The sequence below is a fragment of the Accipiter gentilis genome, chromosome 20 (assembly GCF_929443795.1).
Source record: "Accipiter gentilis chromosome 20, bAccGen1.1, whole genome shotgun sequence".
NCBI lineage: Eukaryota > Metazoa > Chordata > Aves > Accipitriformes > Accipitridae > Astur > Astur gentilis.
In genome coordinates, this window is record NC_064899.1 from 18,967,563 (window position 1) to 18,987,144 (window position 19,582).

Consider the following 19,582-nt stretch of genomic DNA (forward strand, 5'->3'; position numbering starts at 1 on the left):
ACAAGCTGACTCACAGCATGAAGTTCCACTGAAGCCATGGCATGGCCACAGCAAATTCAATGCAAAAGTAATAATCTCAATTTACATAGAGACCACCCTCTGTGGAAAACCCCCACCAAATCCTACACAATAAAAATAGGAAGGAAACTTGTAGGATTATCTAACAATCAGCCTAAAAGCACAGGCAATCTGGAGAAAGGATATTAATGTCTTTAATTCTTGAAAGGCTCTAGAAAATTCTATAGCAGGGATGGAATCTTCTATTCAATTACTTACAGCAATTTAAAATATATAAAGGTAATTACAAAACTTCTGTTGGATTTTGCTTACAGCATGGTCAAAAGAGCCTACGATTTAGCCGAGACTAGAATTTCAGACATGCTTTTACATGTTTTTAGTGTTGCTCCCTGCAGATCCATCCTGTACAGATCAGGTTATTTACAGCTTAAGTGCCTGGAAACAAGAAACGTTACAATATGCAATATGTTCAAAAACCTGGAATTAATTTTATAACTTTTTCTAAGAGAATTAGTAACACACAGCACAACTGGTCCAATATCTATAGATCTGCTTGTAATTACTACTTTCTACTATGGCAACTTTCAATCTACCACCATATGGGTTTCCATTGATTCACAACAATGGAAGTGTCACTCTGGCTCAGTACTGTTAAATGCCATTTTCAGAATAGGAAATACAAGCTTTGAAGTGACCAATGAAATGGAGCAATTATGTAGTTTAGTATTTGCTTTATGTAGTTTGAGAGAATTGTTACAAGCTCCTTTAAGCACTACAAAATGGGAAGTGTGTAAGATGTAAGTTAATTTAAACCTGCTTTGCCATAATAATATGTTATGCAGTTGATAAAGTTTTATATAATCAACAGTATAGAGGGCCCAAAGTAAAATCTTAAATAGTGACTACATAAAATATCACTTTAAAATATGAGTTACACACTGTAAGAATCCTAGCTTATCAATAATTATATATCACTACAGAGTAAGTTGATAAATGATTTTCTTTCACACATTTCTTGCCTCTCCTTTCTGTCACAGTGCTAAGCCCACATTAGCTGTGCCTGTACTAATAGAGCTGGGAGACTGAGTGCAGGAGAAGCAATCAAGATTGGAGTGTCAACAAAGGCACCAGATGCCACTGATGCCTCTTCCACACTTCAGTCCTCAGGCACCACAGCAGAACCAGGAACTCTCCTGACTCCAAGGTTTCCTAGTGAAGAGGGACAGCCACTTCCCTATAAGTGATAAAAATAAAATGCTGATACGTTCTATTGTCAAATAAGCCTGTAAGATCAGAATTACACAGTGTTAATGTTATTTTATGCTAGTTATACAGTTCTTTGGCCAGATCACATTCAACTGTTCATTTAGCCTAGGACAGATCCTGCTTAATTAACCCACAGAGTAAGTTCCTTTACAATAACTGTTTTCATGAAGTGTTAATGAAGACCCCTAATTTAATATTCTGACCTTCCATTTAAAAAGTGATTTTTAAATATCATTAAAAGACAGCACTTGGATACTGCGAAGACTTCCACTGAGAAGAAAACAAGAAGGTAAAAAAAGCCAAAAAGCCCCTACCCCCCCCCTACACACAGAAAGGATACAAAAACATGCCAAATAAAGGTTTGTAACAGATTTTACTTGTACAAAAGCAACGTTTTAGCATCATTCACAATAAAAAGCTAAGACCTGTTTGGTGTTATACAGACATGGTGTATCAACTCAGAATGCAACAGGTAAAGTATACTGTAATATCAGTGAGATACACTGTTGTATTTAGCCAATTACTCCTGATGCCTCTTTGTGGATACTTTCTTAATTACAGGTCCTCTCTGCTTCATATACGTCAGCAGTATATTTTGGAATATAAAACCTGGAAATGTTAAAATACACTGAAATGTGTCTGGAAAAAATCAAACCCAGGACCAGTTTCTCACTGCACAATAATAGCTCTACCAGATCATTGAAACAAACAGTACCTTGTATGTAAACTATCTGTCCCATCATTCTACTCCCCCTTATATAAAAAAAGGAGAAAAATTGTCTTTATATAGAAAATTGTTTCATCTTCTTGCTTCTGCATTCATGCAACTTCATTATTAGGTTTTCTTATCCAGATATTAAACTGTAAAATGAACAGTTACTTATCATGGGGCTTTTCCACCATCTTCAGTGCTAATCTTCCAACCATTAGCAAACTGTATAAGGGGGGAAAAACATAGAATTAAACAACAATAATAATTTGTCAATTAATTTTCAAATACTTCCCCTGTAACTGGAGCATGGAAACAAAAAAGATACACAAAATATGATTCACTCCATCTCAGTTTAATTAAGGAAATAAGAAATCACACATAGGATGTTAAAAAAAAAACAAACAAAAAGTATATTGTGTTGTACCTGACACCAGCAATTAGCCCTGCAGGCATGAATTTTCCAGAGTTGTAAAATCTTGTTCCCATGATGGCAGTCAGTGTTCCAGATGTAACTTAAATGAGAGATTATACAGTTCAGTCAGCAGAGATGCATGCATGTGAGAGAGATGCTACAATTCAAAACTAACAGAACAGAGAGAAATAGTAGCATCAAGGAAAAGGTGAAACAGGGTTACTTCACGTGATGGACTAAAGAGTCACTAAATTGTGTAAACTTTGGAATGCCTCAGTATGTGAAGAGAAAATATGCTAAATCAAGTTCTAGCAGACAGTGCATTCCATATCCTTCTGCAGACAATCCTCAAATTTCTTTGTCAAAATGTGCTGCTTTGGAGACTGGAAATAATCTATGCTACACTGTTCTGGAACTTGCTCCTTCCCTATGCACAGGAAAATCAATAAATCTGTGCACGTAATTCCCCCACTTCTCGTAAAAAGGAGAAAGCATTTTTGTAGTAATGTTCTGAGAATTAACTAGTTTATGTTTACAAAAGCCTTCAAAAGGGAAGTGTGCTATGTAAGTTCTAAGCATTATCAATCCATTTCAGCCCTGCCCCACCTTCCACTAAGATCAGAGAGTTAAAATTACTGACCCTGACCACTTGGCATAAAGACAGGAGCCAGGTACTTTCAGTGAGCCAGAAAAGAAGAAAGGGCAATCCCTGGAACATGGTATCTCAAAGAAAAACTGAATACTAAGAAAACTATAATGAAAACATAATGATGAAATGCTCAGCCTTAGCACACACCTGCTACCCAGTGGTAACAGCTACACACAACATGTTGTTGCAGCCACTCTTTTTACCTTCTACTATTGCTTCTATGCGATGACTGGTCCTGCAGGACCCTGCTAATCTTCAGTCCTAGCCATGGCATCCTTCCTCCCTAATATCACCCTAAATATTGTCACTGACATCTAGCAGTTTCATATAGAGACTGGGACCACAGCCTAACACACAACCAAGAACTAAAATATTTCAGTATTCAGATGCCTCAAGCTCTGATCAGTAGCCAATCTTCAAAACATGCACACCTCACTAAATGTAATTTTGTCTAACACAGGAGTAGAACACACTTTTGCCAAAAACTTTAAAGCATGAAAAGAAGGAAAAGACTCCATATACCACTGAATTACAGAAATGTATCCAACTGTCTTTCACATTTGGGAAAATACTTTGTCTCACTCCTCTTAAGCTTGCTGTATTTGCAGTTTATTCCAGTTATTTAGGCTTGACGACGCACAGCTTTTGACCTATCTGGTAGATGTGGAAGTGGACTGCACTGTAGACAAAGCTGAGGTGGAGAGAAACGCTGGGCCTTCCCTTTTCACTCCTGACTTTCACATATCAAAGAGCTTGATGCTATGCCACTGCTTCAGTGAACAAATGCTATAGTCAGTGGCAGCTCTTTAAGCACTGACTAAGCAGTGACGCTCCACAGTTAGCTTCTCAAAGTCAGGGAGAAGGCAAACTCCAGTTCTGAGAAGAAGAAACAGCATTACTGAAGCTTGCTTCTCTGTTCAATTTCCCCAGGCATGAAACACCTTTGTAATTCCACATATTTTGTCATATATAAAAATAAGCCAATCACAGTCTCTGCCAGTTTCAGCAATAATAAAATAACCTGCTAGGGATATGGGCAGTCTGCAGGGGAGTCACGCTTCCTGAAATGCTCCAGCCTCCCAAAGGATGCTGAAAGTAAGATCCAGCCAAAAAGAGGACACACAAAGGTCAGACATCAATTTACTAGTACTTCCTTTGCACTATGATCCTTCAAACACGCCAGTATGAGACAGATGCATGGTGGCAGCCACCAATTCAGCAAAGCCTGGGGACTGAAACATAGCTAGTGCTAGGAAACTGTCATGCGCTGATGTCTTCTACGGATCAGGAATGGAGGGGAGACAATACTACTAACCCAAATACTGGCCAAAGGATTACATAAAACACACACTCGCAAGTATCTGAGATATAGCAGCCTAACAAACGTGAGGCATCAGTGGAGCTACAGGAATTATCTACATATATTTTCTCAGCCTGCTTCAACTGCAAGGTATCCTAACTTACTGGTGAATGAGAAGAGTTCAAGTCATGTTATTTTGCAACTGGCATGAGCTTTAGGTATGCACAGGTTAAAATGATAGGTGATAATCATCCTAACTTGATTGCAACCCTGAGCCCTATATAGTAAATGGCAGAAAGACAAAAATTGCATTTTGGAGATTCACACCACACTACATACAAGCTTTAAAACACAAAATTCTTATTTGATTTTTATTTCGCTGAAGGATGTGAAATAATGGTATTTGGTTTGATTATTTTTTTTCAAACCACGTAAGTTTCATTTAATCTTAGCACATATTTTCCTCCACAACCTGTAGGTTTTTTGATGTTCAGAAGACAAACTCTAATGATAAATAACAGATATTGTCCTCTCTAGTTATAGAAAAGGAACAAAAATGTACATTTGAACTATCACCCAGAGCACTTTATACTTCTTGCAAAAGGGATGCTGGAATGTAGTGAGAAATCACTGAGGAAGACGCACCAAGACAAGCAGTTTTTAATATGCATTCTCACTACATTCTTTATAAAAATAATTAAGTAATGCTAACATTTCACTAAAATACAAGTTTAAAGATGGGATTGAAAGTAGATTTATAACACCATCAGTTTAACTCTTCTGCAAAGACTTTTAGGTACTCACTTTAACTATCCAGTTATTTTAGTGTAAATATAATCCCGTCTAATTAAAATTTTACATTACTTACTCAGAGAAATCCAAACATTATTTGGATTCTGTGAGAGCTGGTAGGCACCCATTCCAGCCAAACTCCCAAAGACAAGGCCAGCAGCTAGCGACGGGACACTACCTGAATAAGTAAAAGATAATGAATTTATTAGAAACTCAGAAATAAACTTGCTTATCAGCTTATCTGTTTTGTAAAATACCAACAGTAACAAAAAAAAGATGGACATTCATTGTCATAAAGCAGATTAGAGAGGTTTTTTCTCTTTTAAGATTAAGACCATGCTGATCTGCAGCAAGAAACACATTCAAATACTCTTGCATAAGATACCAATAGCATTAGTATTTAATTCTGTAACAGTAAAGCCATTAATATATTTACGATGGAAAGAATAGTGAGAAAAACAAAAGAATTGGTGTTTTCTTTGTGCAAACCGAAGCATGTTGTTTCAACACAGTAATATCAGAATTTCTTGAGAGGCAGTGAAGTAGATGGATTAAATAGTAAGGGTTTAAGATCAGAAAAAGGACACGTGAACTGAACAGGGCAGAAGGGCATTCAGACAAATAAAGAGTTGCCAAAGAAGAGAGCGGAGTTGAATAAGAGACGTCATATCTCTTAAGTGCACCTGAGATCTGATCCAAAGGTAACCGCAGACTTTGGAAGAAGGTTCCCTGGACTCACATGAACTTTGGATCAAGTATGCAGTATAAATGATAATCCCAAGATACCAGAAGGTAAAGGATACCACATCAAACTGATGATTTATAGATTACATCAAGTAATGAAGTGGCATGACCACTGTGAGCAGTGAATGCCCTCAATAAGGCTAACGGAGAATTCAGGACTTAATGCTACTGAGGGTGTTTATATATTCCATTTTTTGGGTCACCTTTTAAAGACTTGAGATTGCAAAGCTAAGCTGATAAAGATCTCCTCTCAATGTTACCGGAGGTTCGTATATTGCTACCAGAAAGTAATAATTTTTCAGTCATCAACAAGGCAGCTGTAACAGTGCTTCAGATCCTGCTTTTGGTATAAAAAACAAGAGATGAAGATGATAGAAAGCACCAGATGTTCTTGTACCTGTGCAAGGAAAACATGCACACTCTAGTAAGTGTCTGCTATGCACAGAATACAGTTTAGCGAACATGTGGTAGCTACAATTCTTTCCACAAGCCTGGGAGCCAAGAAATGGCCATCATATCCTTGAATTTTACCTCAAGGCATTGTTTAAGCAGCTATGACACATATACTTACTAAGACAACCTCACCACCTCTGGCTCAAGAAGTTCCCAAATCTCAAAACACTGGGACCCAGAGAACTTCTCAAATGAAGAGAGAAAAACCAATCAATCAATCACTCTTTGCTTGCCCTGTTCTCATATTCTTCCCAAGGCACCTACTGCTGACCACTATCTGTGTGGGTAAATAGACCCAGTTGTAAAAGAACAGATCACCATCTTAGCTCTATGATGAAAGTTCCATTTTCTTTTGGTTTCTCCAAGCTATTAGTATGGATATGATGCCCCCCCCCCCCCCCCGAAGTCACCATACAAGTTCCTGTTCCCCCTTCAAAAATCCTGTGACCTGGATTCTGTTGCCTCAGCATGACCATGTCCTCTCATCTAGGACCACAGGATAAGACAGACACCTACCATTTCATAATGGCCTCAGAGAAATGCATATGCAATTAGTTACTTAAGTTCTCAGTATTGTCCTTCCTGACATAAACTCCACTCACAGTCCAAAGGATAAATCAAGCCAATAGAAAATAGAATGGAATAGGCATTAGCATCTGCGTAGTCAAACGCACTTGTAAGATTCTTACTGACTTCAGCAATGCACCTTCATATCACAAATGCTAAAATGGCTTAGGGATTTTTACAGCTGAAAGGGACAGTACTGCAGCGGGGGTGAATCCACAGTTCTGTCTGTAGGAGGGCAAACTCAGAAAAAGGTCAGGAAATGAAAGCAGTAGGTCAGAGGGTAAGCTTATGATGCAGAGGCCAGAAAAGGAACAAGTTTAAGGACTGATTTGCATTGTTCAGCTCTACTTGGAGAAAGGATCCTTCTGAAAACTCTGCAACTTGCAGTATACTGTTACCATCAAACATTAAAATGAGAATAAATCTCTAAGAAAGAAAAAAACATGATTTATGTCATTTGAAGATACAGAACATTTATAGAATGCCTGTATTTAAAATAGCAGGGAAAAAGCCTTTCTGAAGCAAACTCATGACAGTTCACTGGACGAAGACAACACAGAGTCAGGATATCAGCATCCACCAGAAAGCTGACCGGGTTTATCAGCCCAAAGCACCAGCTCAACCCAAAAAGCACCGCACCCCAACAGCAGCAAGTTATCAGCACGTGGCACAAACTGATAAACTTTACATCTGCGTGAGCTTCGACATAGGCGGCTTTCAAAAAAAGCCGCCCAGCTCACACAAAGTTCTTGAGGGGCGGGGGGAGACGAAGGGAGATACAAGCACTTTCCCGCACCGTACCTGCTCTTACATAGCCAATGAGCCCTCCTGATGCCACCAGGGCGGCGTAGCCAAAGCCGAGCCAGTCCACTGCCATGCTGAAAACTGGAAGAGAAGTTGGGGTGACGATCAGTATCTTTGAATTTTTCAGGGGAAGAAAAACAAGAGCATTTTGCCGGGGGTGTGTGGGGTGGTGCTTTTCCACGAGCCAGGCCTGCCTAAAGCCTAAGCCCTAAACCGAGTCCCAGAAATGAAACCCGATTTGTTGGGAATGCAGCCCTGGCGATGGCGGGGCAGACTTCGGTGTCCGTCATCCCCCCCCGCCGAGGGTAGGCGGGCAGCACTCACCTGCCCGGCGGCCCCGCTCCACGGCAGCCCGGGGCGGAGCAGGCTGCGGAAGGGGAGGTGAGGGAGTCACGCACCGCCCAAAACTTCCCTTTTCCGGCTGTTCTGAGAGAAGGAAAGAAAAAATAAAACCACAACCCAACCCAACCCCAAAACCAAAAAACACAAAAAAAAAAACCCCAAAACCCCTAAAAGGCAAGGTAGGGTGCGTCCCAGAAACAACAACAACAAAAAAAAAAAAAAAAAAAAAAAAGGGTTGGTGCCTTTCCAGCTACCTCCAGAGCTGCGGGTAACTCCCCCGGCCCTAGCGGGGGGTATCGAAGATGCCCGACCAAGCCCGGGTGCCTACAAAGGAGGAGAGACTTCAATACAGACGAGGTTTTGTGTGCTCGTTCAGTGAGGGGCAAAGCTCACTCACAACTGCATTTGTGTGCACCCAATCCATCCTCATCCTGTTGCATAAGTGAGGGTATGTGGTACAGCTGAGAATTTGGGGTTGTTTTTTGTTGTGGCATGAGCCACAACTCTGGGCAGCCTACAGGCTGCTTCTAGCTTTGATCAGTAATTTCAGTATAGCCCTTTTATGTAAGATGGAGCGGATTTCTATAATCTTCAAATTGATTCAAAGAAATTAACTCAATAGTTTGATTGATTATTAAGTAGGTATTCTTTATTGGCAGCGCTGGATGCACAGGGGATCACTCCATTCATTAGTTTTCCGGGAAACTATTAGCATATGCAAATGTCCTTTACGCAGTCGCATTGAAGGTCTCTGGTGGTCTTCCATATTCTTCCTCACTTGTCCACTATTTGACCCTCCTTAGGTGATTCTGCGCAGTATGGTCTTTTACATGTTTTGATACATCAGTGCTTGTTAGTGCTCTTATTATCTAAGTTTTTATTAGTGGTGTAGAACCATATGGTTAGTTTAAGCCAAATTATCTACAAGGATGAGAACAAAGGCAGGAGTTCTTATCTTTTCTGACCCTATCTATTCAAGCAAGGCCTCTACTTGTGCCTTCTCGACAAGATCATAAATTCATCAAACATTTAATTAAGTTTTGTGACTGTTCATGGTTCCTTCTTGCTCATCACTCCCAAGTACCAGTCTCTGACAGGCTTAATCCTTGACAAACACCAATCTTTGGTATGTAAAGTTACAGAGAGACAATCATTAAGCAATTAGCAGTTCGTTCTCTATATCAAAATTACAAGCACTGCCAGTGCAACAGAAACCGGAGTCTTCTGCTGTTGAAGTTACACAACAGTGGGAGATGGAAAACATCTTGTAAAGAAAATGTTTTGCATTTTTGTTAATCTGGAAAAAATGCGGAGAGATGTTTATAACTGTCTACAAAGGTAAACTCTTTTCAAGTGCTGAAACTGTTTTCTTCACGTAAATGGTGCTGCATGATTTGTTCCAGTTATCTATGCACTTACCTCCCACGGACATTTAATCATACAGAAAGAACGAGCACTCCTCCAGCCAGGTGCCTGAGCTGAGGGGCTTCAGTTCCTCTTCATAACAGAAGGCACAAAACACCTGAGGCCTACACCTTCTGCAAAATGCAGCTTTCTCTAGCTGCATTTCAAATTTTCCCCATCTTTATAAATTAGCCTAATGGTCAGAAAGTGGAGAGCAGTTTAATTCCCTTGTGGGCCTAAGTGGTTTAAATAGAGATCTCCCATCTCCCTGTAAAGTACCACAACCAACACAGATCTAAGCTATACTGGATGGGGTTCCCTTTTCAAGCTGTGTAATGGCTATGAGGTTCAAGCTTCACTGGGCCCTGCTTTCTAATCTAGCACTGGGGTTCCCCAAGAGGGGAAGGAGGAAAACTGGAAGAAATCCACAGCTGCAGGAGCTGCTGAACTCACCTGGGGCTTGGCTGGGATGCTGCTCACTAGGCTGTTGTTTCTTGCAGCCATGGCTCCATCTACTCTACCAGTGTCACACACGCTCACCCTTTCTGACACAGAAAGAGCTTTCTCACGGCTGACATCTCCTCTGTCTCTGCACTGCTGCCTCCCCTCTATCATTCTAAGCAGTTCCCTGAAAACTGGCATGGAAAACGTGCTGAAAAGAAAGATGTGCACATGGAAACAACAAAATAAAAATTGCCAAGTACTGATTAGTAGCTGAGCATTCACTCAAGGTATAGAAAATACAAATTCTCCTCTCAGGACTGTTTCTGTATTTCACCTTAAAAGCTGTTAGGACTCGTCTTCTCTGTCTCCAGTTCATAAATTGTTCTGAGTCTTGTGAGACACACAGTTCTTTGTTACTAGACAGGCAGTTAAAATGTTGAATATTCTAAATCTAAACTTTAGAAACAAAATTGTGGAATTTTTGCTTTTTAATTCTTGAAATTATATGCAGACTGGATTTTTCTTGGTGCTCATGAGAGATTGCTTTTGCAACTGTGATGCCCATGGCCATGAGCTCATGTATTGAAAAATTCAAACAATGAAATCTGTTTTAGTAATGGCAGCCCTTTTTGTCAAGAACAGAGATAAGATAAGCACTAGAAAATAGACATAACACTTTACAAGTGAAAACACTTTACAAAGTATAAGCTTAAATAAGACAATTGTCCAAGTCCTATATTTACTACAGGAGCCTTGTTATCAATTAAAAATCTGATTCAGTACCTTTCCTGCCAAGTCTACAAACTGTTTTAAGTCCTATATTATTTGCCTGTGTTTGTGTCCATAAACATTTGGGGTATTATTAAAGTTAAAAGCTGTATAAGTTCAAACTACAGTACAGTGGAAACCCCTCTAATGTTGAATTAAACTAAGCTCACATAAATCAACTACACTGAATATTCAGACAAGGGGTTGTGATAATTTATCTAAATAAGGGAAACAGTTACAGAAGATAAATACGGACACCCACCTCCAAGAGAATACTGCCACTGCCACATGAACAATCTCGTAACAGCACCGATGATACTCACTTTGTCTCAGTGTCAGAGCATACACAGAGATGAGCTGAAGTTATATCCTATTTTACATCCCTAAGACAGCCTGCATTCCTGTCTCCAGATTTGCTTCAATCTTTTTTCTGATTTTCTCTGGCTTTTATTTTGCTACACAAATAAGGAGGAACAGATTATTACTAAAGTGAATCAGAATAAAGCATAATTCCAATTACTCTTTGAAGACAGAAGAAATAATGACTAATACTCCGGTAGTGCAGAAAACAACACTAAAATGCCTTACTTTAAAAGAAATAAAGAGAACATTTAGTACAGCTATTGGACCTTGTTCTCTCCAGCTCCACTTTGTTTTTCCTGCTTCATATTTGTAATAAGACTTAGGATAAAACTCTGTTCCTACAAAGAAGGTCAGGAATTCACTTTTTGGCTAAGTGCAGAACAGATGGGTGGCATTCTATCAGCATGACAAATATTCCAAATGTTAGATAATTTTTTTTTTTTTAACAATACAGCTCAAATCAAGGACTTGAAATAATACTATGGAGAGGGGGAAGAGAAGGTAAAACCTTATTGATATAAACTCTTCCACCTGAAAACATGTATCATATTCTGAACAAAAGACTTCAATCATGTGAAACAGTGTTGCAAAGACTTTCAAAAAAATTAAATGTATGAAGTATGAACACAGTAAAAAACCCAAACATTTTGCCTATAAACTCTATGTATGAGCCCATGTCAAGAACTAGAAAGTATGATTTTCTGTGAATGTATGAATGGAATGTGATCATCGTATTTTAAGTAATTTTAAAATGTTCCTTCTTACAGTAGAAAAAGTAATGCATGACAAAGGCAGATCATATTTTGAGTCAAATGAATAGTAACTTTTCTAACACTAAAATGAAAAAGTGTACATATTTTTAATTAGTATTTAGACAAAAATGTAACTGAGACAGATGCAGCTATTTTCATCATTTTAGCTGGCTTTTTCAGAGCCAGTTAAAAAGTGCATGCTATTGTTAATAGAAAAATATAAAAATTACATATTATGAACTTATTTTTGCCTCAGTCACTCCGGGAAGCTTGCCAACTCTTTTGCTACTTCCCAGAATGATCAATTTATTAGGGTAAAAACATTCATTATTTTTAAACAACAGAGCAGTTCAGAGTTATATGTCCTGTCAGAGGTTTACATCCTTATAAAAACTACAGCAACACCAGCATTTACTTTTCATTCAGGGGAGAAAGTAGCTGCCTTCATGATGAGCTATTCTGTTTCTTTTTCTTCTTTTGCAGTGGAGCTTCCGATTTTTGCTTCTCTGGAGTAATTTCTCTCTTTTTTTTTGCTGCTCTGTCACTTTTGTCAGTCCTACAAACTTTGTTTTTCCTGACTATTGATGATTTTTCATTTTCATTTGCTGAAAAAAAAGCAAGAAATTATTCACACTGACATTAATGTCCAGTCTTTGTAGCCTAAAATGGCACAGGGACTTATTTGTATCTCATTTCAAAAAAGGGGTTATAAATGATTTTTTATTTAGAGTGGAATGTGCCATTTATGCTAGTTTTGCCTGTGATACAAAAATAGTATGTAAACAGATTATGATACAGGAAAACAACAGCTAAAAAAAAAAATAATACTGAGCCAGACTTCCTAAGTTTACCCAACTGCAACAACCTCAGACCTGATTTTGTTTATAGGAACACAAGAGGTGCAGTTCTATCAAACTGTTTATTCTTTTATCTGTCTCAAAAGCTTCACAGTGGCTTACTCAGTATGTTATCCCAGTAAAGAGAAACAAAACTTTCATATAATAAAGTGAAAAGAGACTTATGTCCTCCAACATACACGCAGGCTTGAGACACTATCAGATTGGTAATAATGTCTATATCACTTGCCAGCGTCATATCCCCAATTCTTCAAGATACTGAAACTTTTTCCAAGGCGTATAGTAAAAGCCTCCCACCTAGTACATTCCATTTCATGGTCACATTAACAACTGCAAATACACACAGTTCTGTTACCTTGAGATAATGTTGCAGCTTTATCAGAATTTTCTTTCATTTCTGAAGCTTGGTCAAGCCATACTGCAAGACATGTCAGCCTAGCTTTGGTATTGACTTCACACAGTAAAGACGGCACATCTTTAATCTGAAGGTAACACAGAAAAAGATTAATTAAACATTATTTTATTCCTGTTTAAATTTACTGAAGTATTTGAAGCGAGAAAGTATCTTACCGTCCACCTTCTCCTTCATTTCTGGTGCCTAAGAATGTTTAGAACTAGAGGCTGTACACCAGTTATGGTCACATTGTTACAGTCCTGTTCCTGATACCATTCCTCAGTGGTGGTTTTACAGAAAACTTCCAGTGGCTTTAAGAACATATCTTGATAAGCAAGATCAGTTGTTTCAGGCACATGGGGGTAAGTTTAACATAAGGAATTACTAGATGAGTCATAGACCCATGAAAAAAACCTGTTAATGGTTTCAGAAGTTTCTCCAGAATAATAGGTATTTTTGGTACAGCTAAAATAATTTGAATTAAGTTATTGCATCAGATTCCTTTTCGCCCTCACAAAGATAAGGCTGCTGATTAAAAGTAATCTCTTCAGAGTGTGTTTCAAATTGCTTAACTGCAATTGTATCAGTCAGCTCTGTGAATACTTGAGCAAATAACCTATTACAGATATCAGGGGATAAAGTGTCACAAACACATGTGCAGCATAACAGCATCAACACATCAGAATCTACCTGTATTAGGATATTCCACTTCACAGAGCTGGACAGAGCAGCCCACACACTTATACAAAGTGTTAAAAAATTTTGCCTGCACAGGAAGAACATCACACATTTGGTCAAAATAAAGACAATGTTACAGAGAAAGGCAACAAGTTCCCTGATTGCTATGTCAATTAGGTACAAGGGGAACAGAAATTTGAGGTGAAAGGAAAAAAGAGAGTTTCACTACTGCACTTAGAAGTGTAAAAATAATCAGAGGGGGTGAAATTAAAAATGGGCAAATTCAGATGAGATATATGAAGCATATAAATGTTGAGAGATATTTATTTGAACTATTCAAGATACTTATAGTGGACTATAGTAGATCCTTTATTACTAGGCATTAAATTAAAAAAAATCTAATTTCGATTTTAAGACAAACCCCAGAGCAAACAGTAACATGGGAAACTTTAAAGGCAAGACATGGTTCCTTGTTGAACTGTGCTACTCAGAACTGTCTGAAAATACAGGAAATAAAAGTACCCAGTACATTAATGTGTTTGAATTTTTCAAAAGGACAACTTTTTCCCCCTACATGAACAACCACCCCCGTGCCCCCGCAAACCACAGAGTGTGTGTTTTTAAAAGAGTAGCAACAATCATCAACATTACAAAAATTGACAGCAGTCCTTAGAACATATATAACTGATTAGATAGTCATAAGTCTGGCCAGGTAGGTCTGAAGGGAAGCATGACTTTATCTAAAGAGGAGCTGAGATCTCTGTAATACCATCAGATTTTGTAGTTTGTTTAAAAAAAAATACAAAAATACAAAAATATACAAATGCATAAAAATATGTGCGTAAACATATACATCTCTAGTGAACATAACATGGAAGAAGATGAAGACATCCAGATTTCAAGTAAAATTTCCTCAGTGATTTAAAATTAATCTTTGTAACAGAACTGCCTGCAATTTTGGTTGTCTGGTATTTTTCCATAAATGTAACAAGCAGTTCAATAGACTAACCTTATTAAGATCCAGATTCCACATTTTAATGTAACCATCACTGGATGCAGTAACAATTACATGTCGTCCTTCTCTTTCAAAACTATAGATATCTTTTATTCTGTGAAGAAAATGTAAATACTTTGTTACTTTACAGCATGGCAGTTCACTTCAGAACAGTAAGCTGACAGAAATTAAAGATAAATAGGCAATAGTCTAAAAATCAGTTTGAACAGAAAGCCCACAAATGATGGGCAGGAACTTGGAATGGTAATCTGTTTTGAGTGCTGTCACTTACAGTAGGACACTTGCCTTTGCTAGGCTTGTTAGGATTCAATTCAGAACACTTTAGTACTTTTAAGCACACACTATTAACCACATAAATGACATTTTAACTAATGCTTTTGTGTTTTCATGAATTAAAAGCAGCATTTTGACAAATATTTGCTATTCGACAACAGAGAACATGTGAATACCCTCCTACTGTCTGGACTGAGTACAACTGGTTTGTTTTATTTAAGCATTCTAAACAGTCAGATTCTGTAAAGACTGGTTAAACATTCTTTATACCCAATTTCAGAAATGCATAGACCACACACAGAGAAGAATGTGTATGTGTGTGTGTGTGAATACACACACAGAGTCTCATAAATTTAGAACTGTAATATTTCTAATTCTATACCCTGTTGTTTTTGTAACGTGCATGGACAGCACAGTCCTTGTGCTCATACTAAAAGCAAACAAGTCTGTCCCAAATTTGGAATTTAGCACATAAATAAATTTACTTTCAATACTAAAACAATAGTAAAATATGCTGAACATTACAAGTCACTGAACTTTACTGAATACTCAGCATTGCCATAAATATTTAAATAGTAAACAAATATGGAATACCTGTTTTCATGAGCTTTAAATTCACACAGGCATTTTTGAGAGTCACAGCTGTAGAACCTTATAATTTCATCATCTCCAGCTATGGCAAGGATAGAATCCTTGGAATGGGAAAAAAGAAACACAAGCGTGATTAACTTCATGTGTTTCAAACCAGTTAATTTTCCAGCACCTTTCTTTTTTGTACTTACTGTAATAAATCTAAGTGAGGAAATCCTCTTCTCTGTTGTGATAGTGCCAGTGATTGAAGCTGTGTCAAGTTTGTAGATATCCACTTTATTTGTTATCACGGTCACATACCTCTCTCCATCAGGGGACCATTTAATTATGTGGGCATCTGTATAGACAGATACATTTGTATATATATGTACACGGGTTTTTTGCACTCTATATTGCATGAGTAAAGTAAGAATTATTAGAAGCTGCTAGATGCTGTTTTCTACGCAAACCTGAGAAAAATTCAGGGAAAAAAACCCCCAAACCCTAGAATAAAAAAGTAAAACTATGCTCTTAAATGTTTATTTCTGATTATCAGAAGTGTATAAAGAAAAACAAAACAAAACACATTTATTTAAGTGTCCTGACATCAAATTTCAAGAAAAAAAAAATTTACTTTAGTGTCACTATGTTTTCCTTCTGGTAAATGCTTATTATTAAGTACATAAGCTTACATGTGCTTTCCTGCATGTGTAAAAAAAACATTGTGAAAGTTGTTGCAATTAACTGACTTGTTGATTAGTCTACTTTTCTTTACACAAAAAATAAAACTATCTAATTCCACTTTTTTAGTGGATTTAGACTGATAAACTCACTTTGCTTCAGGTTTTTGATAAAGGCTGATCGTCCTTCTACAAGATTCCAAGTTCTGAAAGACAACAACAGATAACGTGCATTCTGGTTAAAAACAGCACAGTGAAACTGAAGTCCTATCTGCTGACATGAGGCAGCCAAAGGAAGCTTTTAAGCATCTCTATGCATTTTACTGCATTCTTAATGCAAGAGAAAATGATGACTTCATATATCGCTTGCACACTGTAAGGTTGAATTTGTGGTATTTATTTTATAAACCACTGTTTGCAATGCAGAGCCCAAAAGGAGCCCAATACCAATTTGTGCTGTTAAAATAGCATTTTATGTATTTAAAACACATATATACAGTAACATGTACACACTCCAAGTGAAAAATTACTTTCTCACACTAAACAAAACCTGACAGCTTTCGGAAGTTTAAATAAATTTTGTTCCAAAATGCAAATGTATTTATACATCTACAAGTGACTATAAAGAGTCAGAGCACAAGAAGCTAGGAACAGCATGGACTGTTAGAAGACCTTAAAATATTGCTGGTACCTAGAACTTAAAAAGACAAAGCAATGGATATTTGAACCATTTGTCCAAATATGTTTTATCACTGTTGCACAGTCTACTCCCAACACGGATTTGTGGCTTGTAACAATTTACTAAGAGTTACTGAATTATGATACTCAGCATTCCTTCATCAGTTTCAACTCACCTTAATGTTTTATCTGTTCCTACTGACAAAGCTAACTTCCCAGAAGGATGAATAGAAAGAGATGTCACATGCCCCCTGATAAAAACAAAACAATGTATTAGCCACATATATTATTTACAAGGAAAATAAACATGAAAACATACATGAATATGCAGATTTAAGAAACTCACTTATGTGCCTTAATAGATTTCAGACATTCCCATCTCTTTGTGTTCCAGATACAAATTAGTCCATCTTCAGCCCCACTCAGTAGATGCGCAGTACCATAGAACTCCAAACAAGTTATTGTGCCTAGAAATACAAACCAGAGCTATTAACGATGTTGTACATACTGAACAGTTATCACACAGAGAACATATGAATTAACAGAGAAGCTTCTAGCATCAAAACATGCCAGCTGCTACCCTATCCTTGGGAAAATCTGAATTACATCCCAAGTATTTCTTCATGAAGCCCCCGAACTTTCTTGTAATATTCAATCACTGATGTGCTCTATTGGCCCCCCTATAGCCATACACGTCTGAACTCCATCTGGTCCATTCCCTGAAACAGCAAGGAATTCTCCTATGTCAAAGCCCTGCTCTTGACACACAGCTGAATTTACTGCACATGTTGCTCCCCATAAGCACCAGTTTTATTATACGAGTTGAATGCAGGTACCACATTCAGTCTAGCTCCATGTACTTCTTGGTTATCAGGAGAAAAAGGACAATCAGGACTGAGCTACTAATGACCCAAACACATTTATTTGGATGGCCGCTAACTGCTCGGTAATTCAGGAGGCGCTTAAAGTGGGAAATGCACCAGGTTAACTCTTCTGGCAGCAGCAGCAGCCTGCTCCCACACACAAACTCCCTTTTGTGTGGCTCACACATGCCTGTGACAGGACAAGGACACTGGGAAATGTGGCTGTTGGGAGTAGACATGGTCTAGATAAACTGTCCTGGTAGAACAAAAATGGCTCACAAGCCATTTGTGGGCCATAATTTCTTTAACAGTTAAAACTAAAAATAATTGGAAAAAGCGGCTGTATTTGTGGGCTAATAGCCAAAATTATTTTGGGTTTTTTATGCTCAAAATCTTACCTTGCTTTTATCATCAGACCATCGCAGCTGCAACACCATCACTATTAAAAACTTATAAAAAAAAATATTCAATTTTGTCCTTCTGGCAAGGGCCAGTTTTTTGGCTACAAGCTTCCATCATTAATGCTTTTTGTGAAGAAAAGCTCCCTTACCATTGTGTTGCAGCAGTGCCCCATGTTCTATCTTCTTTTTCATGTCATAGATTTGGATTGTCTCATCTCTGCTCCCAGTGACCACGTATCTGTTATTCACTGCTACTGCTGACAATGAGGCAGAGTGGGCATGATGGGTAAAAACAGGGACAACCGTCCACGACTGTAAATGAAATACAAAATAAACAGGTCTTTCTGAAGCTTACCATTGTGAGCTTTGATTTCATCATCCTGTAATATTTTTTTTTTTTTGGAAAAAAAAGCAAAACCTGGAAAAGCGTATATGCAAATAAATTATACTTAAACTGTAAGTATAATGGGATCTGACTGGGTTAACGTGCTGGTAGGAGATTAGTCAGGACGATTCAAGCGTGCAAACCGCCTCTCGCGATCAGCGCTGGGCTTGGATGAAGCTGTATGCGAAAGAGTATCTGCCCAGAGATAAATCTCCTGGACAAGGAAGGCGGATTCTCCCTTTTTCCACCACTGCAGGCTGGAGACACGCCTTCCACCTGGTACCCGTCCCCCTCCCCGAGACAATGTGGCATCCATCCCCTGCGCAGCCGTTTATTCCCAGCTCTGCGCCGAAAGGCTGACGGGAACGAGCTCGCACCCCCGCGGCTGGCCCCCTTTTCCCGCACCTCGAAGGATCCCGCAGCTCCCGGGAGCCCTTCACCGCCAACCCGGGGCCGGCCGGCGGGGGTGTCCGTCGGCCGCTCCCCCCCCCCCCCCCCCCCCCGCCCCGCGCCGGCGGCGAGGGGCCGAGCCTGAGGGCTGCGGGAGGCTGCTCCGCCCCCGCGCCGCTTTAAAAGCCCACCCGGCGCCCGGCTCGGCGCCCGCGGAGAGACGCGAGTCGGTGAGTAGCAGGGCGGCGGAGTCCCCCTCAGCGGTGAGGGGGGTTCGGTTGGCGGGCGGCCGTTAGGGCGCAGCGCAACGGCTGCCGCGCGCGGTTCCCCTCCCCCGTTACCTCAGCGGGCCGCGCGGCGAACCCGAAGAGGACCTGCTCGTAGCAGCCTGCTACCAGCTCCATCCGCCCCGCCACGCACGGCGGCACCTGGGGGCCCTGCCGCCCTAGGCCGCCGTCCGTCCGTCCGCCGCGCTGCCTGCGCCCGCGCCGTAGCACGCCGCGCCGGGTTGGGCCTTCGGTTGGAGATCGGTAGCGCTCCCTCGGGAGGGAGCCTGCGGTCTCCGCCGGCCGCTGGAGAGGGGGAAGAGGTCGGGGGGAGGTGAGGGG

General features: G+C 39.4%; 2 protein-coding genes across 5 annotated transcripts; both read right to left on the minus strand.

The window, feature by feature from the left end:
* Window positions 1–1,638: 1,638 nt before the first annotated feature.
* LOC126048713 (transmembrane protein 14C-like) lies at window positions 1,639–12,296 on the minus strand. Its single transcript, XM_049824037.1, has 7 exons — window positions 12,206–12,296; window positions 9,917–10,098; window positions 8,042–8,138; window positions 7,715–7,798; window positions 5,226–5,327; window positions 2,421–2,508; window positions 1,639–2,218 (listed from the first exon to the last, which is right to left on the minus strand). Exons 1-7 carry the CDS (start codon window positions 12,210–12,212, stop codon window positions 2,161–2,163), a joined length of 618 nt encoding a protein of 205 aa, XP_049679994.1. The 5' UTR covers window positions 12,213–12,296; the 3' UTR covers window positions 1,639–2,160.
* Window positions 8,682–19,492, minus strand: PAK1IP1 (PAK1 interacting protein 1). 4 transcript variants are annotated; one of them, XM_049824022.1, is made up of 11 exons: window positions 19,316–19,492; window positions 18,349–18,511; window positions 17,282–17,402; window positions 17,112–17,186; window positions 16,411–16,463; window positions 15,790–15,935; window positions 15,602–15,699; window positions 14,729–14,828; window positions 13,003–13,129; window positions 12,206–12,395; window positions 8,682–10,098 (listed from the first exon to the last, which is right to left on the minus strand). In XM_049824022.1, the coding sequence occupies exons 1-10, from the start codon at window positions 19,376–19,378 to the stop codon at window positions 12,235–12,237; spliced, it is 1,107 nt and encodes a 368-aa protein (XP_049679979.1). In that variant the 5' UTR covers window positions 19,379–19,492; the 3' UTR covers window positions 8,682–10,098; window positions 12,206–12,234. The 4 variants fall into 4 exon arrangements, with proteins under 4 accessions (XP_049679979.1, XP_049679978.1, XP_049679981.1 ...); XM_049824021.1 differs by having other exon boundaries at window positions 8,682–11,130; XM_049824024.1 differs by lacking the exons at window positions 8,682–10,098; window positions 19,316–19,492 and adding an exon at window positions 18,990–19,067 and having other exon boundaries at window positions 10,584–12,395.
* Window positions 19,493–19,582: the final 90 nt, after the last annotated feature.